The sequence below is a fragment of the Anthonomus grandis genome, chromosome 3 (genome assembly GCF_022605725.1).
Source record: "Anthonomus grandis grandis chromosome 3, icAntGran1.3, whole genome shotgun sequence".
Lineage (NCBI taxonomy): Eukaryota > Metazoa > Arthropoda > Insecta > Coleoptera > Curculionidae > Anthonomus > Anthonomus grandis.
In genome coordinates, this window is record NC_065548.1 from 316,691 (window position 1) to 343,355 (window position 26,665).

General features: G+C 31.7%; 1 protein-coding gene across 1 annotated transcript in view; it reads left to right on the plus strand.

Annotated features, from left to right (window-relative positions):
- The window catches only part of LOC126733921 (eyes absent homolog 2), a 92,327-nt gene that overhangs the window by 5,139 nt on the left and 60,523 nt on the right, over positions 1-26,665 (plus strand). The window contains exon 2 of the mRNA XM_050437388.1: positions 1,808-1,854. Coding sequence (XP_050293345.1) covers positions 1,808-1,854 — 47 coding nt within the window. The remainder of the gene's footprint in view (positions 1-1,807; positions 1,855-26,665) is intronic.

Genomic DNA, 26,665 nt, shown 5'->3' on the forward strand with positions numbered 1-26,665 from the left:
GGTATGTCACCCGCCAGCGGAATAATTTGCGACTTCCCATTCCAACATCTGCCTTGGTAAAGAGATCAATTTTTTATGAAAATATAAAAATCTTTAACCACCTACCAGAGGACACTAGAGGGGCAAAATCTCTCATCAAATTTAAGTTTCTCTTGAGGAGATTTCTGAGTGGTCGAGCTTATTACTCTGTGGCTGAATAGTTCGACGACAATCAGATTTTAATTAATTAAGGGAGACCTAGCTCTTTTCCTAACCTGTTTGTTTTAAATGTTTTTCTTTTTTTATCCCTAAATGTTGAACTGTACTTAGTTAAGAAAAGTTAGATATAGTTGATTTTATTAATTCAAAAAGAAAAAAAAAAAAAGTGTAAATTTTAACTGTTTATCTTTGATTCGTCATTGTAACTTATATTTTTAAATATAATTTTAACCTTGTAACTCTGTCTCTTTAGGATTGGGTGAAGCTTTGTTTATAACAATATTTTGTTCAAACAATAAAGCATATTTGTAATTGAAATTTGAAAATTGAAATTGAATTATAATTGTTTAAAAATTAATACTTTTTTGCACCAATGCACCATGCAACTTACACTTTTTCACGTTTCATGAAATACGAAAAATGAACCAAACCGTACGATCTATCAAATGCTAATTTCTATTAAACTACGTATTTAAATTTAATTTCTTACAACACTACAACAAAATATTATAGTTGGTAGACACAGATATTGATACACCGCTCACTATACAAAATACAATCTGTAAATAAATAATGAATTGTTTTTGAGGTTAGGTTGCTGCGTAAATTCCCAATGTTGCAGATACACCATAACAAATCACAAGGATTCAAACTACAGCAAAATACGAACTGACGTATCTGAAATAAAAATTACATAGTACGACTGTTCGTGATTTCTGGTAAATAAAATGTGGCAGATACGTTATATTTAATGGTTCTAGTATCGTGATAACGGTTAAGAATTCAGATACGACACTTCGTGAGGTGAAGGAGCCCAATATAAAATTATTATTGGTTGGCCTACCTAACTGAAATTTTCCAAAAATGAGATTTACGTCACTTCGTGCTTTGGGGGACGAAATATTCTAAAAATGTTAAATAAAACATTTGAAGGTCAATTTCACAATTTTTCTCTTACGGGCTCAATTTTTCGATTGTTTTAAAATTTAAATTTAAATTTCAACAAAAAAAATAACAAAAGAACGAAACCATAAGAGGACATAAATCAATCCAAAAAAGGCCTCGACAAAACGCCAACCTTGCAGCCACAACTAATTCATTAAAAAAAAATTCACATGTGGACGACATTAAAATTATGAAGAATGGGCGGTTTAGGACCATATTTTGCTTTTCGACGCTTAATTTATTAGTTTCAACCGTCAGGCATTTACGTTTTCTTTAATCTATTACCGTAGATACATTTATCAGTCAAGAGGGCCAGGAATAACTGAAACAATTATAAGAGTAATTAGGTACAGTTAAGTAGATCTGTTTAGCTTTTGTTTTCTTGCATCTACTTTAGTACAATATGTTTAAGTATACGAGTGTAACCATTCATTCTTTTGGTCAATTTTAAGCCACCTTAGTTTAGTCTTATTGTCAGGACCATTTAACCGCGGTCAATATCGTTTGTCTTTTTTTGTAGTATAATAAATAAGTGAACAATATGATAATATGATAATATTTTGACCATATTGAGCACTCAGGTAGATTGACCACCAAAAAATGATTCTCAATTTTTTAATTGTTGAAAAAACAAATGACTTAACGTTTTGTCTCTTTGTTTTAGGCCAAACGGGCAAGGACCGACACGCTAGATTCGTCAGATAGAGACCGGTAAGTACAATTTTATAAAATTCCTCGCCTCATAATAATTCAAATGAGCCTCGGCTACTTAAGTTATGAGGTTATTCAGCATTTCTGCAAACTGGTATAGAACACACCAAACGACAAAAGATTCATATCAGGCTTTATATTATTCCCTTCTATGTACTTACTTACCTACTACATACATACATGTGCAATTTAATTAATGTGTTCTTTCTTCTTGGGTGGCTTCCTAGAAATTGCAAACAAACACTGATGTCCCATTTTTTTGTTTTCTATATTTGACTTTTTACATGTAAACACACCTTTAGAAAACAAACGAAAATCTGAAAAATAAATCAAACAACCCTTATAGGGAAGAACCACTTGAAAGGGTCACCACCATGATTATACCTGGACGAACACCCAATGAAATGTGTTTCAAACAGTTAAACAATAATAAGTTAACCCCTATAAATAAAAATCTCTAATAAATATGCCCTTATTTCCGGCTTAAGTATACTATATAAAAAAATAAAAAAGACCGAAAAATCCGTGTGTCGTTTTGTAAAACCCCGGAGTTAACAAATGGCACTTGATACGATCGAGTACAAGGAACACCCAAGGAGTCAGGTGTGAGATAAAAAGAGAAAACAACAGCAACGACATCACGGTTTTGTTTTATGGGATGCTGACGATGATGGTATGTATGTATGCTGCTGAGGAACAAAGAACTGCGCGGAGGAATTTGTGCGTTATGCGGGAGAACACCCAAGACATTCTTTTGTTTTTTGTTTTTTTTTTTTAATTTTTGATGAGTTCGGATCAGTTTTTGTACTTTACTTCTCCCCTCCACCCTACACATATTCTTAAATTTTCATTTGACATTATTACCTTCAAATATTTTATAAGTACTTGGATATTTTTTCATAAAACATTTAATATCTCTGAAAGTTTTATTCAGATCATTTGGACCTAAAGTAACGCGGTCAAGAATATTTCTAAGAATAATCTTCTTTTTGTTTTATGGAAATATTCATAGTAGTTTTTGAGATATTGGACTTTGAAATGGGTAAATACTTCTACTTGGACACTTTTACCCAAAATATTTAATATCTCTGACACTTTTGCTAAGATCATTTTGGATCCAAAGCAATATATCTCAAGAACATTTCCAGGAATATTCTCCTTTTTGATTCATAAGAATATTCCAAGTAGTTTTTGAAATATTGAATTTTCATTATATTTTGAATTATTGAAAGTCAGCACACTTTTACACAAAATAATTAATATTTTAGCAATTTTTGCTCATATCAATTTGGACCTAAAGCAACATTCGTCAAGAATATTCCCAGAAATAGTCTCCTTTTTATTTCATGAGAATATTCCCAGTAGTTTTTGAAATATAGGACTCTAAAGACAGTACACACCTATACTTTTTGTCTTCTTTTGACCTTTTTAATAAAAATATTTTATATCTCGAAAACTTTTGCTCATATCATTTTAGACCTAAAGCAACATTCGTAAGAAATATTCCCAGGAATCTTCTCCTTTTTGTTTCATGAGAATATTCCCAGTAGTTTTTGAGATATTGGACTTTGAAGTGGGTAAATACTTTTACTAGGACACTTTTACCCAAAATATTTAATATCTCTGACACTTTTGCTAAAATCATTTTGGATCCAAAGCAATATATCTCTAGAACATTTCCAGGAATATTCTTCTTTTTAATTCATAAGCATATTCCCACTAGTTTTTGAAATATTAAATTTTAAAGTCAGTTCACACTAAAGTTGGATTCTTTTACATAAAATATTCAATAACTCTGAAAGTTTTACTCATATCATTTTAGACTTGAAGTAATGTTCATCAAGAATATTCCCAAGAATCTTCTCCTTTTTATTTCATGAGAATATTCCCAGTAGTTTTTGAGATATTGGGTTTTAAAGTCAGTACACACTTATACTTGAACATTTTGACTAAAAATATTTAATATCTTGGAAACTTTTGCTCATATCATTTTAGACCTAGAGCAACATTTTTCAAGAATATTTCTAGGAATCTTCTCCTTTTTGTTTAATGACAATATTCCCAGTAGTTTTTGAGATATAGGACTTTGAAACCAGTACACACCTACTTTTTGTCTTCTTTTGACCTTTTTAATAAAAATATTTTATATCTCGAAAACTTTTGCTCATATAATTTTAGACCTAAAGGAACATTTGTCAAGAATATTCCCAGTAGTTTTGAAAATATTGAATTTTAAAGTCAGGACACACTTATACTTGGACACTTTTTCACAAAATAATTAATATTTTAGAAATTTTTGCTCATATCAATTTGGACTTAAAGCAATATTTATTAAGAATATTCCCAGGAATCTTCTCCTTTTTATTTCATGAGAATATTCCCGGTAGTTTTTGAAATATTGAACTTTAAAGTCAGTACACACTCATACTTGGACTTTTTTAATAAAAATATTTTATATCTCGAAAACTTTTACTCATATCATTTTAAACCTAAAAGAACATTTGTCAAGAATATTCCCAAGAATCTTCTCCTTTTTGCCTCATGAGAATATTCCCAGTAGTTTTTGAAATATTGGACTTTGAAGTGGGTAAATACTTCTACTTGGACACTTTTACCCAAAATATTTAATATCTCTGACACTTTTACTAAAATCATTTTGGATCCAAAGTAATATATCTCTAGAACATTTCCAGGAATATTTTCCTTTTTAATTCATAAGAATATTCCCAGTAGTTTTTGAAATATTGAATTTTAAAGTCAGCACACTCATATACTTGCACACTTTTACACGAAATAATTAATATTTCAGAAATTTTTGCTCATATCATTTTAAACCTAAAGCAACATTTGTCAAGAAGATTCCCAGGAATATTCTCCTTTTTATTTCATCCGAATATTCCCAATACTTTTTGAGATATTCAACTTTAAAGCCAGTACACACTCATACTTGGACCTTTTTAATAAAAATATTTAATATCTCAAAAACTTTTGCTCATATCATTTTAGACCTATGAAACATTTGTCAAAAATATTCCCAAGAATCTTCTCCTTTTTGTCTCATGAGAATATTCCCAGTAGTTTTTGAAATATTGAGTTTTAAAGTCAGCACACTCTTATACTTACACACTTTTACACGAAATAATTAATATTTCAGAAATTTTTGCTCATATCATTTTAAACCTAAAACAACATTTGTCAAGAAGATTCCCAGGAATATTCTCCTTTTTGTTTCATGAGAATATTCCCAGTACTTTTTGAGATATTCAACTTTAAAGCCAATACACACTCATACTTGGACCTTTTTAAAAAAAATTGTTAATATCTCAAAAACTTTTGCTCATATCATTTTAGACCTAAAGGAACATTTGTCAAGAATATTCCCAAGAATCTTCTCCTTTTTGTCTCATAAGAATATTCCCGGTAGTCTTAGAGATTTTAGACTTTAAAGTCAGTACACACCACACTTAGATTCTTTTACATAAAATATTGAATAACCTTGAAAGTTTTACTCATATTATTTTAGACTTGAAGTAATGTTCATCAAGAATATTGCCAGGAATCTTCTCCTTTTTGTTTGATGAGAATATTCCCAGTAGTTTTTGAGATATTGGACTTTGAAGTGGGTAAATAATTCTACTAGGACACTTTTACCCAAAATATTTAATATCTCTGACACTTTTACTAAAATCATTTTGAATCCAAAGAAATATATCTTAAGAACATTTCCAGGAATATTCTCCTTTTTGATTCATGAGAATATTCCCAGTACTTTTTGAGATATTTAACTTTAAAGTCAGTACACACTCATACTTGGACCATTTTAATAAAAATATTTAATATCTCGAAAACTTTTGCTCATATCATTTTAAACCTAAAGCAACATTCGTAAGAAATATTCCCAGGAATATTTTCCTTTTGGTTTCATAAGAATATTCGCAATAGTTTTTGAAATATTGAATTTTAAAGTCAGTACACATATATACTTAGACACTTTTACCCAAAATATTTAATATCTCTGAAACTTTTGCTAAGATCATTTTAGAACCAAAGCAATATATCTTAAGAACATTCCCAGGAATATTCTCCTTTTTGATTCATGAGAATATTCCCAATAGTTTTTGAAATATTGAATTTTAAAGTCAGCACACTCTTATACTTGGACACTTTTACACGAAATAATTAATAGTTTAGAAATTTTTGCTCATATCGTTTGAAACTAAAGGCAAAATTTATGAAGAATATTCCAAGGAATATTCTCATTTTTATTCGATGAGGATATTTCCAGTAGTTTTTAAGATATTGGACTTTAAAGTCGGTACACACCTATACTTGGACCGTTTTACTAAAAATATTTCATATCTCGAAAACTTTTACTCATATCATTTTAGACCCAAAACAAAATTTATTAAGAACATTTCCAGGAATCTTCTCCTTTTTGTTTTATGAGAATATTCCCAGTACTTTTTGAGATATTCAACTTTAAAGCCAGTACACACTCATGCTTGGACCTTTTTAATAAAAATATTTAATATCTTGAAAACTTTTGCTCATATCATTTTAGACCTAAAAGAACATTTGTCAAAAATATTCCCGGGAATCTTCTCCTTTTTGTCTCATAAGAATATTCCCAGTAGTTTTGAAAATATTGAATTTTAAAGTCAGGACACTCTTATACTTGCACACTTTTACACGAAATAATTAATACTTCAGAAATTTTTGCTCATATCATTTTAAACCTAAAGCAACATTTGTAAAGAAGATTCCCAGGAATATTCTCCTTTTTGTTCCGTGAGAATATTCCCGGTAGTCTTAGAGATTTTAGACTTTAAAGTCTGTACACACTAAACTTGGATTCTTTTACATAAAATATTCAATAACCCTGAAAGTTTTACTCATATCATTTTAGACTTGAAGTAATGTTCATAAAGAATATTCCCAAGAATCTTCTCCTTTTTATTTCATGAGAATATTCCCAGTAGTTTTTGAGATATTGGGTTTTAAAGTCAGTACACACCTATACTTGAACATTTTGACTAAAAATATTTAATATCTTGGAAACTTTTGCTCATATCATTTTAGACCTAGAGCAACATTTTTCAAGAATATTTCTAAGAATCTTCTCCTTTTTGTTTGATGACAATATTCCCAGTAGTTTTTGAAATATAGGACTTTGAAGCCAGTACACACCTACTTTTTGTCTTCTTTTGACCTTTTTAATAAAAATATTTTATATCTCGAAAACTTTTGCTCATATAATTTTAAACCTAAAGGAACATTTGTCAAGAATATTCCCAAGAATCTTCTCCTTTTTGTCTCATGAGAATATTCCCAGTAGTTTTGAAAATATTGAATTTTAAAGTCAGGACACACTTATACTTGGACACTTTTTCACAAAATAATTAATATTTTAGAAATTTTTGCTCATATCAATTTGGACTTAAAGCAATATTTATTAAGAATATTCCCAGGAATCTTCTCCTTTTTATTTCATGAGAATATTCCCGGTAGTTTTTGAAATATTGAACTTTAAAGTCAGTACATACTCATACTTGGACTTTTTTAATAAAAATATTTTATATCTCGAAAACTTTTACTCATATCATTTTAAACCTAAAAGAACATTTGTCAAGAATATTCCCAAGAATCTTCTCCTTTTTGTCTCATGAGAATATTCCCAGTAGTTTTTGAAATATTGAATTTTAAAGTCAGCACACTCCTATACTTGCACACTTTAACATGAAATAATTATTATTTCAGAAATTTTTGCTCATATCATTTTAAACCTAAAGCAACATTTGTCAAGAATATTCCCAGGAATATTCTCCTTTTTGTTTCGTGAGAATATTCCCAGTACTTTTTGGGATATTCAACTTTAAAGCCAGTACACACTCATACTTAGACCTTTTTAATAAAAATATTCAATATCTCGAAAACTTTTGCTCATATCATTTAAGACCTAAAGCAAAATTTATTAAGAGTATTTCCAGAAATCTTCTCCTTTTTGTTTTATGAGAATATTCCCAGTAGCTTTTGAGATATTCAATTTGAAAGTCAATACACATATATACCTGGACACTTTTACACAAAATAATTAATATTTTAGAAATTTTTGCCAATATCATTTTAAACTTAAAGCAACATTTGTTAAGAATATTTCCAGAAATATTCTCCTTTTTGTTTCATGAGAATATTCCCAGTACTTTTTGAGATATTTAACCTTAAAGCCAGTACACACTCATACTTGGACCTTTTTAATAAAAATATTTAATATCTCGAAAACTTTTGCTCATATCATTTTAGACCTAAAGGAACATTTGTCAAGAATATTCCCAAGAATCTTCTTCTTTTTGTCTCATGAGAATATTCCCAGTAGTTTTTGAGATATTCAACTATTTTAGAAATTTTTGCTCATATCATTTTGGACTTAAAGCAACATTTGTCAAGAAGATTCCCAGGAATATTCTCATTTTTGTTCCATGAGAATATTCTCGGCAGTCTTAGAGATTTTAGACTTTAAAGTCTGTACACACTAAAGTTGGATTCTTTTACATAAAATATTCAATAACCCTGAAAGTTTAACTCATATCATTTTAGATTTGAAGTAATGTTCATCAAGAATATTCCCAGGACTATTGTGCTTTTTGTTTCATGAGAATATTCCCAGTAGTTATTGAGATATTGGATTTTGAAGTGGGTAAATACTTCTACTTGGACACTTTTACCCAACATATTTAATATCTCTGACATTTTTACTAAAATCATTTTGGATCCAAAGCAATATATCTCAAGAACATTACCAGGAATATTCTCCTTTTTGATTCATAAGAATATTCCCAGTAGTTTTTGAAATATTGAATTTTAAAATCAGCACACTCTTATACTTGTACACTTTTACACAAAATAATTAATATTTTAGAAATTTTTGCTCCTATCATTTTGGACTTAAAGCAACATTTTTCAAGAATATTCCCGAGAATCTTCTCCTTTTTGTTTCATGAGAATATTCCCAGTACTTTTTGAGATATTCAACTTTAAAGCCAGTACACACTCATACTTGGACCTTTTTAATAAAAATTGTTAATATCTCAAAAACTTTTGCTCATATCATTTTAGACCTAAAGCAACATTTTTCAAGAATATTCCCGAGAATCTTCTCCTTTTTGTTTCATGAGAATATTCCTAGTAGTTTTTGAGATATTGAATTTTAAAGTCAGCACACTCTTATACTTGCACACTTTTATACAAAATAATTAATATTTCAGAAATTTTTGCTCATATCATTTTGGACTTAAAGCAACATTCGTCAAGAATATTCCCAGAAATGTTCTCCTTTTTGTTCCATGAGAATATTCTCGGTAGTCTTAGAGATTTTAGACTTTAAAGTCAGTACACACCAAACTTGGATTCTTTTACATAAAATATTAAATAACCTTGAAAGTTTTACTCATCATTTTAGACTTAGAACAACATTTTTCAAGAATATTTCTAGGAATCTTTTCCTTTTTGTTTGATGAGAATATTCCCAGTAGTTTTTAAGATATTGGACTTTAAAGTCGGTACACACCTATACTTGGACGGTTTTAATAAAAATATTTTATATCTCGAAAACTTTTGCTCATATCATTTTAGACCCAAACGAACATTTTTCAAGAATATTCCCAGGAATATTCTCATTTTTGTTTCATGAGCATATGTCTAGCAGTTTTTGAGATACTGGACTGTTAAAATCTGTACATACACACCTATACTTCTATTTCCAATATCTCAAGAGCTAATGCGATTATTCTCATAAAACAAAAAATAGAATATTCCTGGTTATATTCTTTATGTCAAAAATGATCTTGAGCAAGTTTCAGATATATTGAATATTTTATAGAAAAGTGTCTATAATGTACTCACTTCAATCAACTCAAATATCTCAAAAACCACTGAGAATATTTTGGTGAAACAAACAGCTGAATATTCCAATGAGTATGCTCGACAAATGTTATATGGAGTGTCAATGTCTATAGAGTTGAGTTTTATTAAAAATCTATTTATTTCCAGGCACTTGACTGCCTAAAACCACGAAAATTACTTTCAAGAAATCATTATATGTAAAATGTATATACTACTTTTTTTAAACCATTTTTGCTTAAAACTGAAATACCTGGAACCTTTTAAGCCGCAGTTATATAATTACTTGGCAACTCTATATAAAAAAAAAAACAAAACACTGTCAGTTCTCTGACCCCCTCGACCCTTTTTTTTTCCCTTCGTACTAATCAGTTCAATCCCCTTATCGTCGGATAATACCGATTCGCGACACCGAAGATTACCGATCACGTGACTATAATAACGACAATATATTATTATCATCATCATCGAGATCCTTCGGGTCTATTATTATCATCACCTATTAATCGGCTTAAAGAGGCCTTTTCAGTCGGTGCAGGAAGCCCTTCTTTCACGGAAACAAAAGAACTGCACACCCCCTAAACATTTGCCAACTTTGGAAACCGGGTGTGAAATCTCTCTCTGATATTACGACGAATAAAAGAGACGGACGGGTCCTTTTTTCTCCGTCTTTGTGTGTGTCATTTTTGAAGAGGATGTTGTCAGGTCAAAGTGGGATAACATGTGTTTTATATTATATTTGGTATATAGTAAGGATTTTTCTTGGGTTTTGGGGTGTGCCTATAGTACGTAAAGAGCAAGAGAAATTGTTAAAATCGGTGTATTTAGTGAAGTACCAGTTGTTGAATGATTTATATGTATTTTAAAAGTGAAGAAGAGATACCTATATACTTTCATATTTCGATAGAATATTTTATATAGATCTGTGGATAGCAGTACAAAAAAGTTGTAGCCAAAAATTAATTAGAGATTGTTTAACAGGTGCTCCAAATTGCATTTACGGTGTTCGGGTATCATGCTTTAGAAAACCATCAGATATGAGCTTTGCGCTTCCATGCAAAAATAAATTATATGACTTCAGCACTTGACGTAAACCCTTATGCATAACATTTTGGCTTTTGTGAGTCTGTGAGCACAAATGATGCTATCTTTAGCTTTCTAGAGCACCTGTACAACCGACTGAATGTTGGTGAAGTTGCAGCAGCGGTATTCTGTGACTTGTCCAAGGCATTTGACTGCGTGAGTCACAGAGTGCTGCTGATGAAACTGGAGCTCTTTGGTTTCAGAGGAACTGCCCTTGAGTGGTTTCGTTCCTACTTATCAAATCGTGTCCAGGCTGTCAAATTTAATGGTGGTCTCTCTAAGGAACTTAATATAAATGTGGGTGTTCCGCAAGGATCAGTACTTGGTCCTTTACTTTTTCTCATTTATGTGAACGATCTGCCACAACTGCAGGTAACTGGCAAATTTACATTGTTTGCCGATGATACCTCCATCCTCTGGCACGACTCTGATGTTTCTCAAATGGAGGCCAATATACGTGCAGATTTGTTAAAAATAAAAGACTGGTGTGATGCAAATTTTTTGACATTTAATGTTTCTAAAACAAATATCCTTAATTTTAAATGTAATACAAATGATATATGTTTGAATAATGAAGAGATCACCATGCCACCGTTCAGTAAGTTTTTGGGTCTTTCCATAGACAAGTTCCTTAAATTTGAAGACCATATTGTGAATGTATGTATAGAAAAGTCTCATCAGGCTGCTACGCCCTAAGGGTTATTGCCACCAGTCTTAATTTCTCCATCGCCAGATCTGCATACTTCGCGATTATCGAGTCGCACCTTCGATATAGAATTTGCTTTTGGGGTTCATGTTCAAATTCACTTTTTAGTTCAGTGTTTGTACTCCAGAAAAGGGTCATTAGATATCTATGTGGGGCCAAGCCTCGTGACTCATGTTTGAACTTGTCCGTAGCTCTATCATATATATGGAGGTAGAAAGCTGTTTAATAAACTTCCACTAGAAATAAGACAACTTAAGACTGAAGAAAGCCTACGTACAAGGACGAAAATATTTCTTGCTAGTAAAGCGTACTATAGTTTAAGTGAATTTTTTAATGGTTAGCATTTCAGTATTTTTCAAAGTTTTATATAATTTTTAAATTAGTTTCTCGTTTTTAATCCTTTAATGTACAGTCTATTGGCTTTGTCTACAACTTCTATGTTTATATTGACAATAAAGCATTTTTGAGTTTGAGTTTTCAATAGTTTTATCCTAAATAGACCCCAAATGCCAAATTTCGGGCAAATAATAATAAAGTTTAAAAAAAATAGTACCATATAATAATTCCATTAAATACCGATAAGATTTTTTTTCATCATTAGGACCCACTGTGTTGTAATTTTTGTCTAGCAAAATGCCTTGTATCGGTCCACTGTGTCGCATGAAAATGCGGTAAATTGTAAAACTTTGCTCAATCATTACATCTAAAAGAACGCGATTTGGTGAAAGATATCCATATATTCGGAATGTCCAGAGTCTCTTGAGTATTTCCATACCATTTCCTGAAAGTTTTGAGCTATTTTAAGCATTTTATCAATGAAATTAGGAAGCACGTCCGAGCCGATTAAACCAATGTGACGTCATGATGACAAAGACGCCATTAAAATTGGTGACCATAAACGTCAAAATCGACCATTTTCAGACGACGTGTTAGGGTATAAAAAAAGCGTTTTACCTTATGATTTGTACATGGAAAAATAGTATAAAGCCTCAGAAAGTGATTAAAATCAATTTCGGCCCGATTATAATTGGTTTTAGTATTTAAATTTAAATTATAATAATGGTCCATTTTGACGAAAATCCATGTGTGTGTGCGTTGCCTTGGAAACGCGGCCATGGCAAGCTACTGTGTAAAGCAGTCTTTCGTGATTGGTACTTTTTTGCAAAAGAATTACTTTTAGGGTACTTGTAAGAATGATGAAAAAATTTACTTTTAGTATGTTGTAATAAAATTAATGATGCCTTTGCTCAATCGATTTTGGTGCATCTATGACCTACAGGGTGCGCACAATTAATTTTCAAAGTGAAAAAATATTCAAAAATTCATAACTCAAAAACTGTTTTACTTATGAGAACGGTTAATACGAGTTAATATAGGAAAATATTCTACTGCTTTTTGGCTTTTGGTGGCACCACTAAAAAGTTATTACAGAAAAACGAAAAATAGGTATATTCATATGAACGTTACTCACCCTGTATAAATGATAGCGATAAGGTTGATGTGTCGTTTTATTCGGAAAGAAAGTAGCTTTATTTAATCCATATGATTTTTTTTTTAAATTATACTTCATACAAATTTTACATAGATAAAACTAAAGAAATTAATTTTTTTGATTTTTCTATTAAAAAAAATATTTTTTTTTCAATAAAACCTTAATAAGATTTGTAGTTCTCAATGAAACACACATATTTTCATTAGGACATTATTTCCGCACAGATACCGTTAAACCGTCAAAACCTCTGACTAGAGAATATCAACTTTTTAAATTTTGGACATTGAAAAAAAACAATTGCCGGGTGCTGACAGTAACCAAAAACTGTACAATTCAAGTTCACGTAAACCCGAATCGACCCGTTAAATTTCATAAAATTCAAAGAACCGATGAAACCTGTATTGAATCCCTTGCATAAAAATCAAACAAAAAAATTAAGTTTGACTTGTAAAGCATCCTTGTCCTAATAAAAAATATTAATAAAAATTAGTAAACAACCAAATTGTAGCCCTATGTTTCTAGATTATAAAAAGGTAAACATCATTTCTCTACCCTAAATAGAACCATAGTGATGGGCACTTTTGTCCGACAGGTCCCCCTAGGAAATTCCGGAAGAGAGAGTGCTTCTATTAGAGTTTTAGAGCTAAACTATAATATGTATATTAATCATGCCAGGATTAAAATTTAAATACGTGGATATGTCCCAGCTTGCAATATGATTGTGTGCAAAATGTCATTTTTCATTGAAATATGTAAAGGGTGTTCCAAATTCGAGGGTGACCATTGGAATCTCGGAAACCCCAAGAGTTACAGGGTCGGTTAAAAGGAGACAAAGTTGCGCAATTTGGAGCTTAATAAAATGTAATTTTAATATTATATACAAATACTCTCCATTGGAGTTATCCGAAAAAAATCAAAAATTGTCAAAATCGTTTTTACCTTATACCGATTTTATTTAAAGAGACATCGGAAAACTAAAAACAGTTTTTCATTGCCACATTTACAACGTGACGCAAAAAAAAAATTAATCCGACGTTTCGTTTTTTTTTTTCGATCATCATCAATTTTATTTTTTCTTATGGGCGCCATATTGGATTTTCTCATTTTTAATTGCCTTTAAAATGAGCTATCGCACTTACACGTCCGATTACTCCTTCTAATACTTCCCATAAGAACTCCATGAGTGCAAGAGAGAAAGATATATCAATGGGATTTCTAAATAAACTGAGTTTACTCATTGAAAGCGGCCGCTCACTTCTTCTAGAAACATATTAGTCTGGGCCTTTTTGACAAAAAAAAAATTATTTGATTTTTAATTAAGACTTTGGCGTTCTTTTAATGAAGTTTTCAAAACATTAGTCAATTAGAAAATAATTACAAAATTTTACAATAGGCACCTGGACTATAAAACGTAATACGTAGCAACCATACAAACTTTTTTTTCCCACTCGTACTCATTGCGAGTCGCGGGTCTCCTCTTCTAGCGGCATATTAGTCCGAGCGTTGTTGTAAAAAAATAATTTTTATTTAATTTTTGTCATTTTTCTTAATAAAGTTTGTTGACCAATATTTTCTTCGTATTTTACCATTTTTTTTATTGTTATTTATTTTACCTCAAAGGGTTATGAGGATTTTTGACTTTTAGTTCAGCCATGAAGTCTGTGATCACTCTGCTGCCTTGGCAAACAGGATTAAAGAAATCAAATATCTCAAACTATTGAGGACCAATAGTTTTGGACCTTTAATGAAATTGGTTCAGACATATTTTCCTAATATTGTACTCTTTGTTTCATTCATTTATTTGAACAAGTTCTTAAGATATTTGACTTTTTGTTCAGTGAAGATCATCACTGATCACCGTGCTTTTCTTGACCTGAAGTTGAACTTTGGACTCAAATATATCAGAAAATTGAATTTTAATCATTTTAAATTTCTAACAAAAATTATTGAGAAATATTTTCTCACTATTTTGCTTTTTGTTTTATTCTTTTATCTCAACAGGTTCTTAACATATACGGCGTTTTGTTAAGCAGGATCAAAGAAATCAAATATCGCAAAGAATTGAGCTCCAATGGGTTTGGACCTTAAACAAAGTTTATTGAGAAATGTTTTCTCAATATTTTTCTCTTTATTTCACTCGTTTCATCTCAAAGGGTTCTTAAGATATTTGACATTAATAGGAACCTGGACCAACAAAAACATGCCTGTTTCTCAGTCGTAATTATTGAGAGCGGCACCTCTATTCTTCTAGCTTTTTGCTTTTTTTTAATGAAATAAAAAATTTATTTACTAATATTATATATATTATATTTATTTACATTATATCAAATACCAGCAAGAAAACCTAAAAAAATTTCAAAATTTTCCAATAGGCACCTGGACTATAAAACGTAATACGTAGCAACCATACAAACTTTTTTTCTCACTCGCACTCATTGCTATAAATTATTTAAAAACGAAAATTAATTAAATAATCGGCGGCCCTGTCCTCACCTAAGTGGACATTTATTTAAAAATAGTAAAAATATGAACCTCTTTATACACAATAACACTATCTAGTAAACCTTAATTTGGTCTACAATATGTTTCAAAAACAACAAACGATCAAATCATTTTTTGCATTTATTATGGGCCCTTGATAGTCAATATGCATAGTCACGGCTTAGTAGATTAATATACGTTACAAAATGTCACTGGTCCGATGAGTGGACAAACCTGATGCACTTTTTTTTATTTTAAATTTTGAATATTATTCGAAGCGTGATTGAACTGAACAAACATTATATCTCCAACGTCAAAACAGTGTAGACAAGATGTGTATGGCGTGTATAAGAAGGAAACAACTAACTCTTGGTCTATTTTTAGTCAGTATTTTAAAAATGACTAACAAGTGCCCGCGGTGGCACATTAGCGGCTAAAAGAGAGACATCAACCGCACAAACGGGATTCAATTGTGAGTTTTTCCTTTCTCACTCACGACCCGTCATTCATTATAGGCAGTGGCGTGTCAAGATGTGTTTGGTCCTTCGAACGGAATAAATTCGCTGACAAAACAAATGCCTACATCGAGGCGCAAAAATAAACAAACGTCTACGTATATACTATCGAAAGTGAATAATTATTGTGGTGCCTCGACCGATAATCGACTGTAAAAGAAAATAAATAAGCGAAACGCGGTTGAATTTTATGTGCCCGGGTGTCGGTTCGGACAGTTTGAATGATGGCACCAATGAACGAACGAATGAATGAATGCAACGCTTTGTGCGCGATTTTATTTTGATGGACGCGTGATTGGTTTATGTTCCCGCATTATGATTATTACAACAAATTTTAACACTAAAATTTAATTAAAAGCGAAGCAAAAGAGAATATTAAAATACCGTCTGAAAATTCGTCACACATGGTGACGAGTGAAAAATGCGACCACTGAAGTTCCGAGAAATCCCATCTCGTAAATTTCCTGGAACGACTCAACTCTCTGGTTCGGTCTGACCCGAAAAAGGTATAAGAAGTGACATTTTACGTGGCTGGTTCTGATTTAAATTCCAACAATATAGTTATAAAATAAATAATTAACGTATAGGTAATAAAATAATTATTGATGTCATCTCCCGTTACAAAAAGGAAGAACAACATAAACACTTCGTAAAATGGCCACTTTGAAGTCGTTTATTGTTGCATGCGGGGCAGTGTAAAAGTACTATTTTTATTATTGAGTAAATATGTGCCAAACAGTTGATTTACGCATCATAACTTGATTTTTATAGTGTGAGAAATAAGTGCGAAAAATTTTCCCTTAAGGTGTATAACCTATTTATACATGACATTCTGACTCTAGTCATTGGACCCATGAAATTAGCCCTCTATTTTTTCCTCTTCTGTAATTTATCCCATGGAGGTACAATGATAATGTCTACAATCACCGATTTTTCACCAGTGACTAAGTTTGATAACTTATTATCTGAAAAAGTTTTTGAATTTTCCATCGTTCACCATAAGTTATATGACCTCTACATTGTTTGTGTTTATAGAACACCTGACGCTGATGTACAGACTTTCTGTCTATAAAACTTCTAAGCTTGCTAGAATCCATGCCTCTAAAAAGTAAATTAATTTTGTGTGGCGACCTTAATACTGACTACTCCAGTGTGTGTGTTGCTCAAGAATCTCTTCAGTCTATTTTCGATTCAATGGGTTTTTTAATGCATTCACCTCATTAGTTCTGTGAAAACCGCACATTGTTGTCATTTTTCGTTCTCGGCCTATTAGCAGTTAAAATGTGTCAGTTTATAAATGGACACCCTGTATAAGAAAATCATTCAGTTCCCCATTACATGATCTGTATACTATAACAACAATAGTGTGTTTTATGATTTCAATGCCACAGAACTCAGCAGTGAACTCTTTGCAAAATCTATCAAGATTTATGCAAATACAGAAATTCAAAAATTCAGTTTATCATGTCTATGCTCTGTTCTACAAAAGGAACTAATCATTAAGTAACTTATTATATTAACCTTTTCTAATTGTTCAAAACTTAACCAATGCTCAGCCAAGCAAACAATGTTAAAATGATTTTTATTAAAAATAAATTTAGCTCATTCAATTTGGTAGAAAGACACTAAATATTAATAAAGAAAGTACTTACATCCAAAGATTTAATTGATGAATTAGAGGCTAGTATGTTCTTCTGTTCGTTTGTGCCCTTCAAAAATTTCCTCCATTGTATTGAGAATTTCCAGGTCTGTGTCCTGTCCTGTTATTAAAGATTTGGATATGTTACAGTTAGTGCACAAAATCATCAATTTGTTAAGGCGGGTGATTTAGTCCATCACGCCTAGTAACAGCTATTTCCCTTTTCCAGAATAATTAAAAATAGTTCCCGCACCATTGACTATATCGTGTCATCTTTTACTCTGAACTACGTTGATTGTACTGTTCTCAATTCAGGTTTTTCTGACCATGAAGCTGTTTTGGCTAGATATACTATTGACACTTTAAGCAAAAATAATTTTCGTAAATTAGGCCGTATTTTTGGTTAAAAAAAAGTTCAAGAATCTATGCCAAACAGCTGACTGGGGTCTTATCTCCGATGATATCGATGGTGAGTTTTCTAGATTTGTAAAGACCTTGTCAAGTATTGCAAATAAATCCTTTCCTTATAGATCCATCAAAATTAAGCATCATAAACCCTGGCCCACTAAAGGCTTACGTGTGTCTGCAAGAAACATGCGCTCTTTATCATACCTAAAAAAAATTTCTGACAGCATATTTTTTCATAATTATGTAAGGCTATACAGGAAGTTATATCGAAAAGCAATATAAACCGCAAAAGATATTTATTATAATAACAGGCTGGCTAACTCTGATCACGTTGCTAAAGAAACATGGTCTATTGTTAACGATTTAAGAAATAAGCCTTCTTCAACTAGCACTATCCCCTTTTCACCTGAGAATCTTAACGATTACTTTGTAAACGTGCCTAAAAACCTAATGACTACTATAACATCTTCTCATGATCCACTTTCATATTTCTCTAATGAAAACTTACTCAAATTATTATCTGGTACAGATGGTCTTACTCTAAAAATGTTCTCAAATCTGCCTGATAACACCTTAAACCATCTGAGAAACCTAGTTAGCAAATCATTTCAAAATGGGGTCTTTCCTAACTGCCTTAACCCATATAACCCTTAATTATTTTTTTCTAAAAAATCACATTAAAACCCATTATGTGAGTTTACAATGGTGCAAATAGCTGGGGCAAAATAACAGTTTTTTAAATAAAGGGGGTCCTTTTAAAAGGACCGTAGGTATATACATGTCTAAAAGAGTAGAACAACGTTGAAAAAAAAATGTATTGACTTAAACAATATTATTACAAATAAAATAATTTTAGAAATTACATAGTGTAAAATTGACGGAAACAGTCCTTGGGGTGCAGTCCAATATCGCATTTTTCACATTGAAAATAAGCCTTCTTGCGGCAAACTCCACACTTTCTTTGGTTGGTTTGGTAGACCACTATATGATCAATTCGATCATATCGAAATGTTCTTTGTAACTCCCTGATCTTCTTGAGGCCCCACGTCTATTCAAGACCTTGTGTGTTTCTCATAGTTCAACGGCTACGGCTCTTCTGAATGCTAATTGATCGAGTTTGCCCCCATCAAATCTGTGCAAATACCATGCATTCTGAGTGGCCATATCAATACACTGACTAACCAATGGAAAATACCATTTTTTCCCTCTTATTGATATGCGGTATTGCCCAATATTTTCACCATATTTTCGTTGTAACCTTTTATTGGCTTAGGTTGATCAATGTAGACGTATTGTTTTTCTTTTTGTGAGAGCCTCTTTACTTTATTTGTTGGCAGTATGCAAGAAGCGTAAGAAGCAATGGTTATAACATTATTATCGTTCCATCGACAAATAACTAATTCGTTGTCCACCAATGCATACTGGTAATCACCCCTGGATTTTTTTTGAAAGCTTTCACATCAGTCAATGGGCACTTTGGCAGCCTGTTATCTCGGATGGTTCCAGTAGCTCTTAATTTTCTAAATGTTAGTTCTTTTATTAGTGACAATAATGTAAAGAAGTTGTCAAAAAAGATGTGAAAATTGCTAAATCCTGTCGATTCTAAGATGTCTGCATACTGTAAGACCACAGATGCGCCGAGTCCTAAGTCTTTATATTTTTCAGATAAAATGGTAGTGGACCCTTGATAAGGTTCAAAATACATTATGTATCCCAAACGAGCAGTTCCTACCCAGAATTTATAACCCCATCGTATGGGTTTTCCCTTGATGAACTGTTTGCAGCCATGGCGCCCAAAATAAGGCACCATAGCTTCATCCACGGAATGATTTTCTTCTATTGCAGCAAATTCTAAATTTTTTTTATTTATTTTATGAAAAAGTGGTCTTATTTTCCCAAATCGGTCATCTTTGTCTAAATTATTGTTGTCAACGCAATGAAAATTGCTCATCAAATACTGAAAACGATCTCTCGAAATCGAAGAAGAAATAAAGCAATATATGTCGTCAACTGTTACATCCGCTTGACGATTTTTTTGTGCGGCATATAAATTTGTACACTGAACAATTTCTTCAATAAGATTTTGATCAAAAACAGATTTAAAAAGACTTGCAGGAGAACGGTTGTTGTTCTGTGTGTCCAGGCTGGCAAAGTTTCCTTCAAATAGTGAACATTTTTAATTTTTTTCATTTTTCTCTGAAAAAGTCTAGATAAAGGCAGGTCATCCTCGTCATCCCACTCACCTTCTACCACATTTGCTATTTGACCTTCCTCAGCTCCTATATCTGCTTCTGCTATCACATCGCCATTTCCTCCACCATCTTCTTCATTTTCACCCATAAGAATTTCTAAAGTTCCGCGCAACTGCGATCCTGGTAAATTATTCAAAACAACGTCATTTTCGTCCCCGGAATCTTCGTCCGTGTTATAGTCATTGGCGTTTTCAGGTGGAAAAAGGATAATTTCATCGGGGATATCCGCAACGTTGTCGATGTTCTCAATTTCTTGTAAGAGTTCATTTAACTCAAAAAGTGCAATAATGGATAAACAGGTTTTCTGTTTTGAGTACTACTATAACTGACACCTGTGTAATAGAAGCTGAAACGCGCCTACCTGTCAAAAACGTAAACAATGTTTTTCATCCTTTTAAAAGGACCAGCGGTTCAAATGGGTTAAGACTGCAATAATTATTTTTACCTTGCATAAAGGTGGAGATAAAGAGCAAGCTTCAAATTATCATCCAATCGCTCTCCTTCCAACGTTATCGAAGATCATAGAAAGATTGGTTAAAAAAGGCTATTATCATTCTTGATGTTTAAATATAAAATACTAACTCCCCATTAATTTGGCTTTTTAAGTAATAAATGCACTAATGATGCTATGTTATCCCTTTTTAACAGTGTTTACACCATCATCATTCAACAGCAACTATTTTCTGTGATTTCTCCAAGGCTTTTGATTGCGTAAACCATACTATCTTGATCAACAAATTACAGCACTATGGGTTCAGAGGAACGCCTCTCGAATGGTTTAAGTCCTATCTTAGCTGCAGAAGTCAGCTTGTAAAGGTTGATACGACCATGTCTTCTAGCAGACCAATAGAATGTGGGGTACCTCAAGGTTCAGTTCTGGGCCCAATTCTGTTTCTGCTGTTTATTAATAATATGGCCCAGATATATATATATACCAGCAAGAAAACTTTAAAAAATTTCAAAATTTTACAATAGGCACCTGGACTAATAAATGTAATACGTAGCAACCATACAAACTTTTTTTTTCTCACTCGCACTCATTGCGAGCCGCGGCTCACGTCTTCTAGCGGCATATTAGTCCGAGCGTTGTTGTAAAAGAAAAAATTTATTGAGACATATTTGTTTGATTAATTTACCTCAAAGGGTTATGAGGATATTTGACTTTTAGTTCAGCCATGAAGTCTGTGGTCAATCTGCTGCCTTGGCAAACAGGATTAAAGAAATCAAATATCTCAAAATATTGAGGACCAATAGTTTTGGACCTTTAATGAAATTGGTTCAGACATATTTTCTTAATATTGTACTCTTTGTTTCATTCATTTATCTCAACAGGTTCTTAAGATATACGGCTTTTTGTTAAGCAGGATCAAAGAAATCAAATATCGCAAAGAATTGAGCTCCAATGGGTTTGGACCTTAAACAAAGTTTATTGAGAAATGTTTTCTCAATATTTTTCTCTTTATTTCACTCGTTTCATCTCAAAGGGTTCTTAAGATATTTGACATTAATAGGAACATGGACCAACAAAAACATGCTTGTTTCTCACTCGTAATTATTGAAAGCGACACCTCTATTCTTCTAGCTTTTTGCTTTTTTTTTAATGAAATTAAAAATATATTTACTAATATTATATTTATTTACATTATATCAAATACCAGCAAGAAAACCTAAAAAAATGTCAAAATTTTACAATAGGCACCTGGACTATAAAACGTAATACGTAACAACAATACAAACTTGTTTTTTCTCACTCGTACTCATTGCGAGTCGCGGCTCTCCTCTTCTAGCGGCATATTAGTCCGAGCGTTCTTGTAAAAAAAATTTTGTAATTTTTTTTAATAAAGTTTGTTGACAAATATTTTCTTCCTATATTTTTTTTTTTTTTAATTTACCTCAAAAAGGTTTTGAGGATATACGACTTTTAGTTCAGCCATGAAGTCTCTGGTCATTTTGCTGCTTTGGACAAGTTGGACTATGCATCAAAGCGCATTTTTTAATGTGCAAAAAAAAATTTTATTTGCCAGTGGCGCTCCTACAAGTCTTCTATTGGATATTTTTAGTGAAAAAATATTACGCCACTGCTTTTTCTTAAAATAAAAATTATTTTAAAATCCTCAATCGCTTTTAAGCAAATTTGATCTCTGTGATTTTAAATGTCAAATTTTTCTTCATCTAGTTATCCATGAATAAATGACGTTTGAATGAAATAAGTGATTTTAAAAATAATTTTTATTTTAAGAGAAAGCAGTGGCGTAGTATTTTTTTCACTAAAAATGTTCCATAGAAGACCTGTGGGGACGCCACTGGCAGAGAAAATATTTCTTTTTGCACATCAACAAATGCGTCTTGATGCATGGAATACGTGTACCAAATTTCATAAAAATTTCTACAATATTGTCTAAGTTATTTTTTTTAAACACCCTGTATCTCCAAAGCTAAGACGTTTAGGATATATGTTCATAGGAACTTTTTTTCTTAACGTGGGTCCAGGAACCACCTCCTTAAATATTAGCATGTCTTTAAAGAACACCCTGTATAAAAATAGAAATAAATATTAAAGGATTTTTTAAAGCATAGAATAAGCATGCGTAAACGATCGCGTCATGTCTATCAGACACATGCTCCCCATTTAAGGGTTAAAGTCGATGGTTTTTATTGATTTTTTTATTGCAAGGCTGTAATACGCTTGACCACAAACATCTTATTGTATATAACTTTGGTAAATGCTGCTCGGTATCTTGTGGCAACAATGTGAAACATTAACCTTTATAAGAATATGAAGCAAAAAAAAGGGCAGTTCAAACATGTGGTTCACAACTGCCTTGTCCCCGGCTCCTTTTGTGTCATTTCAATATTTTAATGTTCCCTCGTAAGCCGAAAGTGGGAGGATTAGAGACTTTTTGTCTGCTAGTGACGGGCCATTAGGACCCCGATGCGATCATCAAACACTTGTGCATCTAAAACGGTTTTTTTCTTCTCTGTTATCATCAGAAAAAGAAAAACGTTTATTTATTAATAAGTTAAGTACAGAAATAACGTGATAAATGATCTTTAAGGCGCGCATCAGAGTGTTCATAAAAACAGTTGAAACTATATTTGTCCGGTACGGCGTAAAAGACCGGCAACACTTCTTCTTCCTCTCGTCTTTTACGATTTCCGACAGCTTGCAAACAGCTGGTTTTGGTTTTTACTATGCATACAGCTTTTTCATTTGTTTTTATTCATCAGAGAAAATTTGATTTTCGTACATTTTCATTAATAATGGTAATTTGACCCAGTCAGTGTGCGAGCAAAAATTGAATGAGAGAAGAGAGACTTAAGTTAGTTGCATGCATGCATCAGGCAGGAAAAGGGTTACGATTTGTTATGGATTCAGAAACTGCCCATTTGACACGTACCACCTTTTGTGTGGTCCCCATTTTATTTATTGTTTATTTTTAATTCTCTCCTTCTCTTTAAGTTGTTTCACTGTAATGGCCTTTCATTCACGATTCTTATATGAGCAGAATTTATTATACTTGTGAGAATATTATATTGTTATACGTATGTACAGGGTGTCCCAAATTCGAAGGTGACCATTGGGATCTTAGAAACTGTAGGAGTTACAGGATCGGTTAAATGGAGGCAAAGTTGCGCAATTTGGAGCTTAATAAAATGACGTTTAAAAAATTTTAAAATCCCGGAGTTATCCAAAAAAACCGAAATTTGTCAAAATCGTTTTTACCATCTACCGACTTTATTTAATGAGACATCGGAAAACTAAACTAAAAACAGTTTTTCATTGCCACTTTTTATGTCCTACAATATTGCGCAATAAAAAAAATTAATCCGACGTTTCGTTTTTTTTTTCGATCATCATCAACTTTATTTTTTCTTATGAGCGCCATATTTCTCATTTTTAATTGCCTTTAAAATGAGGTATCGCACTTACACGTCCGATTACTCCTTCTAATACTTCCCATAAGAATTCCATGAGTGCAAGAGAGAAAGATATTCAATGGGATTTCCAAATAAACTCAAAGTATCAAAAAACAATTAAATAATAAAGAACAGCAAGAGTTAAATAATAATGTTATCATTCAAGGAATACCATATAAGGAAAATGAGAAGCTAGAGGAAATTGTTGACAAATTAGCATCTGCATTAAATGTCCCACAAGTTCCCAACAGTATAAATAAAATTTATAGGTTGGGTTTTTCAAAAGACAACAAATCATCACCAATAAGAGTTAGTTTTAGAACAGGAGAATATAAGAAAAAGTGGATGACAGCTAAGAAAACAAAAACATTAACAACACATGATTTAGAACGATATACTGATAAACGCGAAACAATTTACATAAACCATGATTTGACCAAATTTAATCTGGATCTTTTTAAAAGTGCTAAACGATTTAAACAAGAAAACTACTACAAGTACTTATGGATTAATGATGGGAAAATTATGCTGCGTAAAGATGATAATACTAAGGTTGAACTATTGCAGGACTCCAACGACTTAAAAAACTAATTATACCTCAAAATAAACTTAACATAATTTATTATAATATCCAAAGTCTCCGAAATAAGTTTGATGAATTCCAAGCCAGCATAAAAAGCATATCAAGCGATATCATTGTTCTTGTAGAAACATGGTTGTATCCAAATGAAACACATTTTTATAATATCCATTCCTGCAGGGACTCTAGGCGCGGGGGCGCGAGCATTTACATTAAGAATACAGTGCATTTTAACAAAATAGACTGCAGTGATCAAACAGAACCCTATAACTGGGTGTGTATAGAACTAGATAAACTTAAACTGAGTGCAATCTATAGACCTCCATGGTATTCACCAAATGAGTTCCTAGATAAGCTGGAATCTGTGATAAGTAAATATAGGTCTAATCATATTATTTTAGGTGACTTTAATATTAATCTTTTAGATCAAGACTCTATAATTACTAAAGACTATAAAAATATGGTTGCATTAAATAATTTTTGTTTTGTCAATGAGATTAGTCCTGCCAGCGCCACTCGAGTCTCACAAAGTAGAACAATAATAGATCATGTGATTTGTACTACTAACAAAAAAAATGAATGTGATATTAGTGTAGAAGATACTTCTTTATCTGATCATAGAAAAATTTGTTTAGAAATAAGCGCAAATATAAGGAAATTCAAGCCTGGAATATTTGTTCAACGTCCCGTACTAAATATACAAAAATTTAAACAAAAACTCCAAGATAAGCTAATAGAAGAAAATATAGATTCATTTCAAAATTTAATTAACGTAATTAGCAATTGTAAAATAAAATCAACAATTAATAAAAAAATTAAATGTCGACAAAACAATGATTGGATAACACCAGACTTATTAATTTTAATTAAAGAAAAAGAATTGGCGTATAAGAAATATAAAAAAGCTCCAGAATATAATAACTTCAAATTAAATTTTACAAGGTTAAAAAATTCACTAAATAATAAAATAAAAGCATTAAAAAATGCGTACTTTAAAAACAAATAGGCCCAAGCAGCACAAAATACAAGAAAACAGTGGGATACAATAAATCTGTTTTTAAATAATAATTCTACTAAAAGCAATATAAACCAAATCGAAATTAATGGTCTATTAGAAAATGATGATAAAAAAATTGCAGACAGTTTGAACAAATATTTTACGGAGGTAGGTGCGACCATAGTCGAGGACATGCGGACTGATACAAAAAATATATTAAAACAAGATTTTAAGGAGATTAAATGTGATAATAGTATATTTTTTGAGCCGACAGACAGTAATGAAATAAACAACATAATATTAAGCCTAAAATGAAATGCGGCTCCGGGCCATGATAAAATTACAATACTTGATCTAACTAATATAAAAGAGTACATATTAAATATACTAGTCATACTTATAAATAATGCATTCAGCATAGGCGAATTTCCTCCTGACCTCAAAATATCTAAAGTATGTCCAATTCATAAATCTGGTCCTAAAACCCAATTAAATAACTACAGGCCTATATCTCTAACAAGTGTCTTTTCAAAAATTATCGAAACAGTGATTAAGAGGCGGATGATGTCATTTATAGAAAAATATATCTCATACGATTTATACCAATATGGGTTTCTTAAAAACAGCAGCACTTTAAGTGCTACTATAGATCTCCTTAACTATGTGTCAGCTAATTTAGATCAAGGCAAAATTGTCATAGCAGTTTTTGTCGATTTAAGAAAGGCATTTGACGTAGTTAATCATGACATATTATTAAACAAGCTGGAAGAAATGGGTTTTCGGGGATCTGCACTGTCCTTGATTGGGTCATACTTACTTAATAGAAGACAATATGTACATGTAA